Raw genomic sequence first — 12,622 nt, 5'->3', positions numbered from 1 at the left:
CAAAACAAGCAAAAGGGAGTCGTAGGCATGAGAGAGAGGATGTTGCAGGGATACAGGTAAATAAGGAGAGGGAATGGGAGTCAGGATGGCTCCCAGGAGCTGATGTAGAATGGTTTCTGGTGTTTCTAACGATACAAGGTACTTCTCCAAGATGCTGGTCGGTGTGTCCGTGCTGTGGCTCTCCATCCACTGTCATGTGGACACTTCTTACTCTCCAGTTCATTACACACTACTGCCTTGGTACTAAATACCCACACTTTCCTCACCTTGCATCTCTTCCTCTTCCCAATGAGTTGTCAGGATGCAAACACTGAATTGGTTGGTTTCAGCTGCTGTGTACAGCTCAGTCTGGGCACTGGGAACACAAGGCTCCATGATGTATTGGTAGGGGGAATCTAATGATGCTCCCATACAACACCGGACAGGAACTTAACAATCCTACACTTATTGAACCATGGAAAACCAATCTCTTCACGCTGTCTTGGAGATCACACCCGGGTCTTTAGGCTGCACTGCCTTAGGCAGGGAATTAACAGCTGTTTCTTCCCTTCTAACAGATGTGACCCAAACCGTCATCTGACACCCACTCTTCCAGTTTACCATAAGTTGTGAAAAGTTGATCTCTGCTCCTTGGTCTGTGCTTGGCTGCATCCCTCCTGTTGAATTTTGACCAATTTAGGAGTGTTGATCAGGATGAGCAAGTTAACACTACCTTTCCAACAGGCCTCGGTGTGGAGCCTCACTGGGTGTTCTGGCCACCACCACGTCTGGGCTTGTCTGCACTTTTGCCTGGTTATACATGCTGACATAAACCACAGACCTTGCCCATCCTTGGCCAGCTCACATTTACAGAGCTGGCGTGTCCCAAATGTAATTCAACAGAGTTGAGGGGGATGGTTCCACACCCTCACTTCAGTTGTCCCTGATCAGTGGGCAGATCGAATCTTCTGGTTCCATTGCCATTTTGGAACATCCAAGAGTGTGCTCCTACTATCCTAAAGGAATTCACATGGTCTCAGGAACTAATGGAAGTTACCACCCAACTAGTTGCAAGGTAAAGGCTGTTGTCACTGCCCACCTCAGAATCTTCATGTTGCAGCCTAGATAAGGAACACAAGCTGGGCTTTGTTTGGAAAACTGATACGCAATGGTGCAGTCACGTCACTGCTCCCTGCATCCAGAGATGCTTTGGCTTGATAGCAAACCACTGACTCCCACTGTTAACCCCAGGTAGGTGACTTCAGGTGGCAGGAAAGGACCCTGCTTTAATTTTTTTTTAAAAAAAGAGAAAGCATTCACCCTGTAACCATTTGAGACCCTTCTAAAACGCAGATTGTCTTCTGTAGGGTGGCAATGAGGAGGTCATGCTGGTCACCCTGGCAATTGTCTCTGTCCATTGACCACTCAAGAACTTCGGGCGACACAGATGTCATTGAACTAAAAAGGGTGCAGAACAGAGTCATGAGGATGTTACCGGAACTGGAGGGCTGGATAGGTTGGAAACTGTTTTCCCTGGGGCGAAGGAGGCTGAGGGGTGACCGTAGAGAGGTTTATAAAATCAGAGGGTCATAGATAAGGAGAATGGTCACAGTCTTTTCTGCAGGGTAGGGGAGTGTAAAACTAGAGGGCACAGGTTTAAGGTGAGAGGGGAAAGATTTAAAGGGGATCTGAGGGGCAACTTTTTCCACAGAGGGTGAACGAGCTGCCAGAGGAAGCAGTTGCCGGGGGGGGGGGGGGGGGGGGGGGGGTGGTGGTGGTGGTGGTGGGGAGGTACGATTACAATGTTTAACAGACACTTAAACAGACACATGGATAGAAAGGGTTTAGAGGGAGACAGGCCAAACACAGGCAAATGGGACTGGCTCAGGAAGGCACCTTGGTCAGCATGGATGTGTTGGGCCAAAGGGTCTGTTCCGTGCTGTACAAAGTTTCCATGCGACTTGGTAAGAGTTACAGATGCAGACTCCAGGACATGTGTATGGCAGAGAGTCTCGGACTATACTTCATCGTGTACACCTGACATATGCCAGCCAGGGAAGAACTTGGCTCACTAACTCAGTAACAGGGACTGCTCATCACCACACGACCCAGTTTCTGGTCAGTGCTGGGACTACCAGAGTGGGACTGGCCATTCACACCTTCACTTGGACTCTCCCCCAGCCTGTCTACCACACCCACCTGATCCCCAGAGTCCAGCACCATCGGAGTTTACAGCTTTGATGTGGATCTGGGCTCGGGACCTACGAGCCCGTCCTTACAGTTTCTCCATAGGGGCTCCAGGGTGTGAATTTGCAGTGCGGACAGGGGCACTAAACACAGCACCCCGAGCAGGCTTTGCCCAGTAACCCTGTAGTCACATGAGCGATGGTAATTCTAGTTGCTGGCCATTATAACATCTGATGTACTGCATTTGACCTTGTAATTTCACCTGAGATGGTCTCAAAGCCAAGTATACTTTTGGTCAAAAGTTGACAATCTTGGTAGCTCCCACCTAGACAACGTGCATCTGTGGAGCGGTCCCTCACCGCGACACCTTACTGCTTCCCATCATCTCCTACCATCAGCAAGTTTGACTTTCTAATAAAACACTGACTAGTTCTCTCTCCACAGATACTGCCTGACTTGCTGTGTGCTTCCAGCATTTTCCCATTTAATGTCATGCACATCGCTGCCACTGTTTTGGATTTGAACATTAAATGTCCCTAATCTGAAACATCCACCATTCTTTCACCTTAAAGGAACACAGCTGTGGTGAAAGGTATCGTACTGCTGGCACCCGGGTCTGGACCATTGCTGTGACTCTCAGCGCCAGGCACAGCCGTGTCTGCTGACACCTGTATTATCTGGGCTTTTTCCATGCCACCGCCTTTCAGACTAACCTGCTTTACAAATGAAGTCAAAGGTGAGACACAGCATAGCTGAAAGTTGTTGCCTTTCCCTGACTACGGAATGGTTAGGCCTGTGTGGTCAGTACAGTCCTCGCCACCTTCCCAAGGACAACAGATGCTGGCCTCACTAGTGATGCCCAGATCCCAAAACTGAACTACTTTAAAAACACACCGATCCCTAGCAAGGCTATGACAAGAGCTCCTTCGACGGGTGCCGTTTCCCTTCCCTCTGGCACTGATACACTTCTGCTTCTCCTGACTGCCCTCATCACCAGCTGAGAGGTACCCGGCAGCCAGTCTGCTTGGTTGCATTAACAATTACCCCACTAAATAACTTTAGGAGACACCAGGAGCCTCAGAAACTCTGCACCAACAAACCACTCTCACTTGTACTAATTTCATATGCACACAGCTCGGTCACACAGTTATTTGCTTACAAATATAACACAAACATCTTCATAGATCCTTTAAAAATATTTGGATTGTTAGTAAAGAATTTCACAAACACTTTAACCAGTTAGAGAATTCAAGGCAGAAACCAATGGATTTTTGCCGGGTGATTGAATGAGAGTGTGCAGGGAGATGGGGCGTAGTGCAGTGCAGCCCAGCCATGGCGACTCCAGGCTGAAATGACTCGGCCCTGAAGAGATCCCCTGGTCTTACAAAAAACACCAGAGCGTATTTTGCTGATCTCAGCAAGAGAAGAAAATTGTTTTCAAACTGCTGCCTAACAAAAGATTTATACTTGGATTTTCAAATGACAAACACAGATTATTTTTATTGGCAGATTAGTCAGAGAGAAGAGGATGTGACCTCAAAATGAGTACCAGATATCGAAGAGTAGAGGTAACTTTCTCCTGAGATTTCAGAATGCAAACTATTTTGCTACAAGTAGTGAATGTTGCATCAATTACAGGATTCAAATGACAGGGGAATGCAGAAGCTTCTAGCAGGAGAGTACAGGCCAAAATCTATATCCAAGTTAACCCAAAACAAGAGGGAATAAGCAAACTCTTCTCGTGCCAAACGTGGTCCCACGCCTGTGGAGTACTGGCCCTCCCACCATCCTCCTCCTCTGCCAAACACAAGCAGAGAGGAATGTGTTTGTTTAAAGTTATCAAACCCCAGGAATACAAAGCAAGAGGCAAACAAGTACTTTGGGTGAAAAGGGAGCAGGATGTTTGGGCCATTGAAGCCCCTCCCTTTTATTCATCTCATGGTCCTTCAGGCACCTTCAGGATGACTGACCACACCGAGGGAGAGGATGCAAACACGTCCAGGTCCAGTCAGTGGAGACAACTCGAGTGACTGGGTCAGGGTGCAGGGAGAGGCTAACGTCCCACACATTATCACCGGTTTACTACAGATCCTCTGTGGGGGAAAATAATATAAGTGGAGAAAATCCTTCTGATTTCATTGGGAGGAATAACAAGTTTAAAAGCGCCAGCATTTGATGCAGATATGGGGAGGCAAAGCCCAGCAGCAGAGGAACCCCAGTGAAGCTGCCAACATCTGGCCCCTGGAGATTGAACATCTGGAAAGTTATGTGCAGCTGGTCACAGCCACACAAACTCACAATGCATTTATTCATTTAGTCTGCTACTTGAGGGGCCAGGAAACAGATTTGATGAAAGTCTCTAAAAAAAACCATAAGATATAGAGGAAGAATTAGACCATTCAGCCCATCGAGTCTGCTCTGCCATTCAATTACAGCTGATTTTCTTTCAACCCCTTTCTCCTACCTTCTCCCTGTAACCAATCAAGAACCTGTCAATCTCTGCCTTAAATACACCCAATGACTTGGCCTCCACAGCTGTCCGTGGCAACAAATTCCACAGATTCACCACCCTCTGGCGGAAGAAATTCCTCCTCATCTCAGTTCTAAAGGGATGTCCCTTTATTCCGAGGCTGTGCGCTAAGATCCTGGACTATCCAACTGATGGAAACATCCTCTCCACGTCCACTCGATCCAGGCCTTCCAGAGGCCTTTGACACCAAACCCTTTGAGAGAATGATACAAAGGCAAGTTGCCCGCTGGACACGGGGCAGGCTCCCTGCTCGTTCACCTCCAACTGTGGTCAACTCCCAGAGTGTTGTGGGTCAGTGCCATGCACTGGGGTACCTGTGGTCTTCACCCACCCAAACACTGGGCTCCTGGAGCTCTCCACAGGCAGCCCCCTCCCACCCCCTCCATCCCACAGGCAGACCTCTCACCTCCCACCATCCCACAGGCAGCCCCCATGAACACCACCGTTTACTTTGCCACACACGGGACACTTGGCCCACCAACCCTTGCCGAGTCCCTGCTTCACCCCGTCCCGTCATTCTTTGCTGCAATCACTCAGCACCCCCCCCCCCCCAAACTCGTCAACCTCCCCTTAAATCTGCCCTTTGCCCCAACTGCTCCCTGTAGCAGCACATTCCACACTCTCACCACCCCCCGGGTACAGTACCTCCTCCCAATCCCTGTCGGAATTCTGGTGACTGCAGTATCAATGGCCTCTAGTCCTGTTCCTCCCCACACGTGGACCCACTCCATCAAAGCCCTCCGCTACCTCCTTCCAAGAGCCAGTCCACTCATCCTGTGGGCACAGTCCTAGTGAACCAGCCTGCATCCCCTCTGCACACTGCTCACCACATGGTGACTAGAACCATACAGTCCCCAGTGCACCTAAACCAAGGCTCCACACAGCTTTAGCCCAACCTCCCTACTTTTGATTCTCTCTCTCCAACTATAGCCTAGTGCTTGCTTTACTTCTGTACAGCCTTGCTCACCTGTGGTACAACCTTTAGTGAAGGGTGTTTGTACTCGAGACCCCACCTGGACTCACACCCTCCGAATAACATGTGACCTCAGTGTCGTTTTTCGTGTGTCATGGGTCAAGGGAATTGCCTCTGTTGGAGGGAACTTCTGTAACACAAGATACACATACCGTCGAATAAACACCACGGTTCGAGGTCTGAGGGAGGTGAGGTAACAGGCTGCGACGCAGATGGTAGACAGAACTCTCAAAGTGAGCAGCGTGCACTAAAGAAACAGTTTGCATTCATAGGCACCCTTCACGACCCCAACATGAGATCACTCCACAGCCCTGTTGTGAGTTTTCAGGGTAGTCTCCATTACACTGCAGCAAACACAGAAGCTCATTTATACGTAGCAGTGGGTCCCTCAGGACTCTGTACTGGGACCACCAGATGTACCAGCCTACAGATGTGTACTATTTTTTGCAGGGTACACAAAACCCAAATATAGTAAAGAGCGTGGGTGGATAGTAGCCCACTTCTAGAGGACACGGGCAGGCTGCTGAGGTGGGTGAATACCCGACAGAAATAATGTAACGCAAGGAGACACATGAATGAAGATGTACAATACTCCGTGCACGGTACAGTACAGGAAGGAGAGAGCTGGTGTCTCAGGACACGAGTCTGAGGGACAGGACAAGTTGAGAGAGCTGGTTAATAAGTCCAAGGGTCCTGGTCCTATTTATAGAGGAATCGAGGACAAAAAACAAGGAAGCGATGCCATGTAAAACACTGACTAACCCCCGGATGAAGACCAGGGTCAGTTCTGGTCCGACACTGGGAAGAATCTTTATATGGAAGCAGAGACTGGCCAAAATTGGTTTGGGAATGAAAGGCTTCAGTTGTGTGGAGAGGCTGTAGAACCTCAGATTATTTGCATTGAAGGAGTGGTTAAAGGGACATTCAATAGATGTTCAGAATCACGAAGGTTTGTGGTGGAACAGACACAGGAAGCTGTTCCCAGAGCCAGAGTACACAGGCAACTAGACCCAGAGGGAAAGTCCAAAAACAGAAATAGGCAGCGAGTGGCTAGAACGCAGTGTGACAGCGTTTAAGGGCAACTTTTAGAGAGGGGATGGGACCAATAATGGAAGGGGAAGTATTTGTACAATCAGTAGTTTTTCACTGTACCTTGGTACAAGTGACAATAATAAACCAATACAACTTGAAATGTGTTGTTTTGCAGCAGCAGTGCAGTGTAAGACACAATCTATAAATTACAGAAATAAATAGTGTAAAAAAAGGAATAACAAGGTAGTGTTCATGGACCATTCAGAAATCTGATGGCGGAGGGGGAGAAGCTGTTCCTGAATCATTGAGTGTGGGTCTTCAGGCTCCTGTACCTCCTCCCCGATTGTAGTAACGAGAAGAGGGCATGTCCCTGGTGGTGAGGGTCCTTAATGGTGGATGCTGCCTTCTTGAGGCACAGCCCCTTGAAGATGTCCTCGATGGTACGGACGGTTATGCTTGTGATGGGAGCTGGCTGGGTCTACAACCCTGGCAGGGAGAGCAAGGTCACGGGGGGGGGGGGGGGGGAGACCTATGGGGAGCCCTTTCAAAGGGCCAGTCTAGGCACAATGGGCCAAACTGCCTCCATCTCTACCCATCCTAGGGTTTTGTTAGCAACTTCCAAATGATGCTGCTGGATTTTTCCAGAGAACGAGGCCTTTGTTTAATGCTGCATCCATACGAGGGCTTCCCCAGCACTGCACAGGCAGGATTAGCCTCGATGCGTCCCCCAGCACTGCACAGGCAGGATTAGCCTCGATGCGTCCCCCAGCACTGCACAGGCAGGATTAGCCTCGATGCGTCCCCCAGCACTGCACAGGCAGGATTAGCCTCGATGCGTCCCCCAGCACTGCACAGGCAGGATTAGCCTCGATGTGCTCAGGTCTCTGGAATGGGTGATGGAGCTCACGTTGACACTAAACACCCAGCTCTGTGGCCAAGGTTTGGTACAGCGAGATGGCCAGATCCTCGAGCAGAGGAGGGGCCCAGGTCAGTGCAGCAGAGGACATTGGGGAGGTTGAACCTAATCTGACAACTCCTTCACCCAACCCTTCGTAGTATGACAGCACAGGAGGAGGCCATCCAGCCTGAGTCATGCCAGTTCTCAAAGCAATCCCATCAGTCCTATTCCCTGTAACCCACTCTCCCCCACATTCTACCCCTCATACACACTCCAGTGGCAACAACACACCAGCACACATTGCTGGGATATGGAAGGAAACCCAAGCTCCCAGAGGAAGTCCACACAAAGAACAGGGACCCAGGTTCAATCCCGACCTTGGGTATGGCTGTGTGGAGTTTGCACGTTCTCCCTGTGAACCGTGGGTTTCCTCCCACATCCCAAAGACCAGCCACCAGGTGAACTGCTTACTGCAAGTTACCCCGTAGTGTCGGGTAAGAGAGCTGATGTCCATGAACGAGATATAGGACTACAGAGAAATAAGGGAGTATGACTGATGGGATTGCTCCCCTGGGAGCTGGTCAGGACTCGATGGACAGAACATCCTCCTGTGCTGTAACAGAATATTTTGGATTGGGTAAAGGGCTGACGTTCTGGGACAGCCCTGAGATAAAGGCTGAGGGGATCACCCAATTGGCATCCTGGAAATGACAGGGGACCCATTTGAATGGCGAGGCGAGGCGGGAGGAAGTTCCATCACATCAGGTCTCCCAAAGGCAGTGGGAAGCTGTATTCCCCACAGAATGCCCTGGATGCAAGAGGTGATGGGGCAAGCTCGAGCCTTGGAGGGGCAGATGTTTGTGTGGACGGGGTGGAGGATGAGGTCCAGCTCAGCTCCAGGGCCAACGTTGCAGCTGAAACAAAGCTGGTTGTGCACCAGTTCATGAAAGTGAACCTCCCTTGGTGACCGGAGCCGTACAGAGGCAGGAATCGCACTGCCAGGGGGAGCAACAGCCTTAAATCCATTACCTTCACAATCTAACCTCCGAAACGAGCGGAGACAGGAAGGAGGTTCCAGGCTGATACGAAGAAATGTTCCCAGAGCACGGAATAACAATGGTGAGACAGTGATGTGATTGTCCCCTGTGCGATGACCACCTTATCTCCACTGGATGGGGACCAGTGGTCAGTACTAATCAATCGCCACTTTTATCACAGTTACAGAGCAGGGTCACCCTGTTAATGGCAACCTGCTGAAGCCCCACACAGCCAGTTAGTTGCAGCGGGGTCCACACCCCAAACCCCACCAAGGACAGAAAACTCCGTTAATAGAACCCAAGCTAATGCACTGTGTTACACAGACCCTCCCCTAATCCACAACACCCTGCCCACACACCAACAGTTCAAACTTAAATTGCCCATCTTCGTTCTCCAATCCCCTGGATCCTGTCCCACCCAACATAACGTCTCCAATTCTGGCTAACAGCTTTAACTGCCCCACCACAGAAAGCAACAGCTTCAACTGCCTGGGACCTAATGGCCCCCTCCCAAAATTCCCTTTCCTCCTTTCAAACTCTCCTGCTTCTTTGTCCAAGCTCTTCCCTCTGATATCAGTGCATGACCAGGAATTACTGCTTGAAACAGCAAGATTTTTTTTTCATTAAAGGCACCATGTAAATGCAGGCTGTAGTACAGTTCTGCAGACGATACGAACACACCACTGATGGTACGTGACTATTCCCACACAACATCCGGTGATCCTGGCCGACCGCCACAGCCAACACTGGCACCCAGCTCCGAGGTACTGAGCAGCTGAGCTCAGCAACCCTCATAGCCCCACCCCAGCCCCAGGTCATCGTGCCCACTCCCTGAGTAACAGAGCCCCATTGTGTTTCCTCCCCCCACCCACCCCAACTCCCAGGGCATCAACAAATTACCTGCCACCAGGTTGCCATCATTGTCTGTGGGGAGGGGACAGGCAGAGAATGGGATGGATGGAGTGGGGGGGAGCTGAGAATGATAAGAGGGAGGTGTGGAAGAGGGAGGAGATGACTGGGGCTGAGGGGGAGGGAGGGTGTCTGCCTGGTTCTACCCCGACTAGTGCGGCCACCGATGACCCCCTCCCCACCCCTAGTGTCCCACCCAGTCCCAGACCCCTCACTCTGCCAGCTGCACCATATATAGGGTCCATGTAGTGACAACGCCGGTGTCTCACTTCCCCATCCCCGGTACTCTCCCCCCACCCCCGGTCCCCCCCCCTCACCTTGTAAGCCAACTGCAGGCAGTTATAGGACCCCCCGCGGGGGGTGCTAGGGCCCCCCACCCCCAGTACCCAGACCCCCAGTACCTGAACACCCCCCCCCATACCAAGACCACCGGTCCCCAGACCCCCAGCCCACACACCCCGGTACTCGGACCCCCAGTACCTGAACCCCACCACCCCCCGTCCCTCCCCCCTCAGTACCCGGACCCCCCTACCTGTAGGCCAGCTGCAGGTAGTTGTAGGGCCCCCGGGTTCCCCCCCCCACGGTACCCGGACCCCCCGGGTTCCCCCCCGCCCTCACGGTACCCGGACCCCCCGGGTTCCCCCCCGCCCTCACGGTACCCGGACCCCCCGGGTTCCCCGCCCCCCTCACGGTACCCGGACCCCCCGGGTTCCCCGCCCCCCTCACGGTACCCGGACCCCCCGGGTTCCCCCCCGCCCTCACGGTACCCGGACCCCCCGGGTTCCCCCCCGCCCTCACGGTACCCGGACCCCCCGGGTTCCCCCCCCGCCCTCACGGTACCCGGACCCCCCGGGTTCCCCCCCGCCCTCACGGTACCCGGACCCCCCGGGTTCCCCCCCGCCCTCACGGTACCCGGACCCCCCGGGTTCCCCCCCGCCCTCACGGTACCCGGACCCCCCGGGTTCCCCCCCGCCCTCACGGTACCCGGACCCCCCGGGTTCCCCCCCGCCCTCACGGTACCCGGACCCCCCGGGTTCCCCCCCGCCCTCACGGTACCCGGACCCCCCGGGTTCCCCCCCGCCCTCACGGTACCCGGACCCCCCGGGTTCCCCCCCGCCCTCACGGTACCCGGACCCCCCGGGTCCCCCCCCCCGGTACCCGGTACCTTGAAGTAGGCCAGCTGCAGGTAGTTGTAGGGCCCCCGCCGCTCGAACTCGTGCTCCGTGTCCTGGCTGACCCTGTAGACGGACGCGGGGCCCAGGCTGCGGGCCTCGCACTGGCGGATGCAGTGCGCCCGGCGGAGGACGGCGGCGACCAGCGGGGCTCCGGGCCGCTCCAGGCCGTGGCGGGCGGCGCAGTCCAGCCGGCAGTGCACCTTGAGCCGCCGGTGCTGCCGGTAGCTGTCGGCCGCCGCCTCCATGGCCCGCACCACCCCCGGCCAGTCGCTGCGGTAGTAGGCGCGGATCCCCTCCTCGTACAGCAGGTCGAAGGGCTGCAGCAGCTGGTCGCTGGCCGCCCCGCCGCTGAGGCACAGCGCCAGGCCGAGCAGCAGCAACACCCCCTCCATCATCCCTCCCGCCCACCGCACCGACTGACGGACGCCCGCCCGCTCCGCCCGCTATATACCCCAGCCCAGAGCAACCGAGCCCCGAGCACCTCATGCGGCCAGTCCTAACAATCGCTCCCAGATGTGCAGCAACAAACTAACTGCTGGGAATTATTCCCTGGAGTTGAATTCTATAAACTTCTATCAGCTTATTAAATTATGAGTATAGGTAAGGTGGATGGTCAGAGTCTTTTTCCAAGGGTAGCTGAGTCTAAAACTAGAGGGGAATAGGTTTAAGGTGAGAGGGGAAAGATTTAAAGGGGTCCTGAGGGGCACTGAATGGCCTCCCAAACCTTCGATATGTTGGACAAGGGCGCCTGGCCATTGGGAATGGGAGTGAGAATGGCTTCCGAAACCTTCGATATGGCGGACAAGGGCGCCTGGCCGTTGGGAGTGGGAATAAACCTTGGGACAATGGAACATTGACCCCATGTTTGTGGACAATCCGAGCCTCGTGAACCACTCTCTCCCCACTACCGCACCCCCTCCACTTCTGGGCTCCTCTCATCCTTTCACCCACAACAACCTCAGGCAGTGCCACTCCACAGTCACACTACCTCCTCTGGTCTTTCCCTTTTCCCAACACTCCCAATCTTCCCTCTTCCAAGCTTTTCCCAATACTGATTCCTAATCTCCACCTTTCATGAGTTCTCCACTTTCCCAACTATCACCTTCTTCCAAACTCTCCCATCTCTAAGCTCCCCATTCTGAGTCTTCCCTCTTCCCAGTATCAGTCCTTCCCAACCTCCTTGCATTCCCAGTCTTCCCCCTTCCCAACCACACTTTCCCAATCCCTTCCCAACCACTCCTCTTTCCCGTACACTACACCTTTCCCCTTCAAAAACAGTAATAATTCCATCCAAACCCTCAACTATTTTCATTCATAACATGAAAAGTAGTTCTGTTCATGTGTAACAATTTGTACAATTAGTTAATTATTTACAGATGTATACACATTAAAACCTACAAATTCAATCAACCTCTTGGCCTTACACACATCAGTATGAGCTGTACCTAACGTCTGTGCAGCCTCTGCTCTAGACACTGATAACTCCAGTGATCACCTCTCCAGGTCGACTTTGTACACAGTTGGTCTCACAGCCTCTCCTGGAACTGTTATTTCAACATAATTGTCTTCATAACTTTGAATACATCTTTACATGTTAGACATTCCAACCTGTTCACATAGAACATAACTCACAGTGGATAAGGTTTATCAGTTACCACAGTTATAATTACACACTGTATCGGTACACTCCGGTATATCATGAACTCACCACAACAATCCCTACTTTGGCTGCTTCTCAAGGCTCTCCACTTCTTGCCACTGTTTTCACATCACCTGGCTCCCCACACACCTATGCCCTTTAGAAGACAGTCACCTCATCAGACTCTCCTGCTCTCAATTGTCTCCAAGGCTTTAACTCTACCACAGCTGTTTTCAGTCGGTTTCTCTGCACTCCGTTGGGCT

General features: G+C 52.7%; 1 protein-coding gene across 1 annotated transcript in view; it reads right to left on the bottom strand.

Moving 5' to 3' along the window:
* Window positions 1–11,116, bottom strand: part of p3h2 (prolyl 3-hydroxylase 2) — a 79,349-nt gene extending 68,233 nt beyond the window's left edge. Inside the window, exon 1 of the mRNA XM_052018496.1 lies at window positions 10,711–11,116. Coding sequence (XP_051874456.1) covers window positions 10,711–11,115 — 405 coding nt within the window. The 5' untranslated portion in view covers window position 11,116. The remainder of the gene's footprint in view (window positions 1–10,710) is intronic.
* Window positions 11,117–12,622: the final 1,506 nt, after the last annotated feature.

This window comes from Pristis pectinata, chromosome 6 (genome assembly GCF_009764475.1).
Source record: "Pristis pectinata isolate sPriPec2 chromosome 6, sPriPec2.1.pri, whole genome shotgun sequence".
In the NCBI taxonomy this organism is placed as follows: domain Eukaryota; kingdom Metazoa; phylum Chordata; class Chondrichthyes; order Rhinopristiformes; family Pristidae; genus Pristis; species Pristis pectinata.
This window is presented reverse-complemented; position numbering and strand designations above follow the sequence as displayed.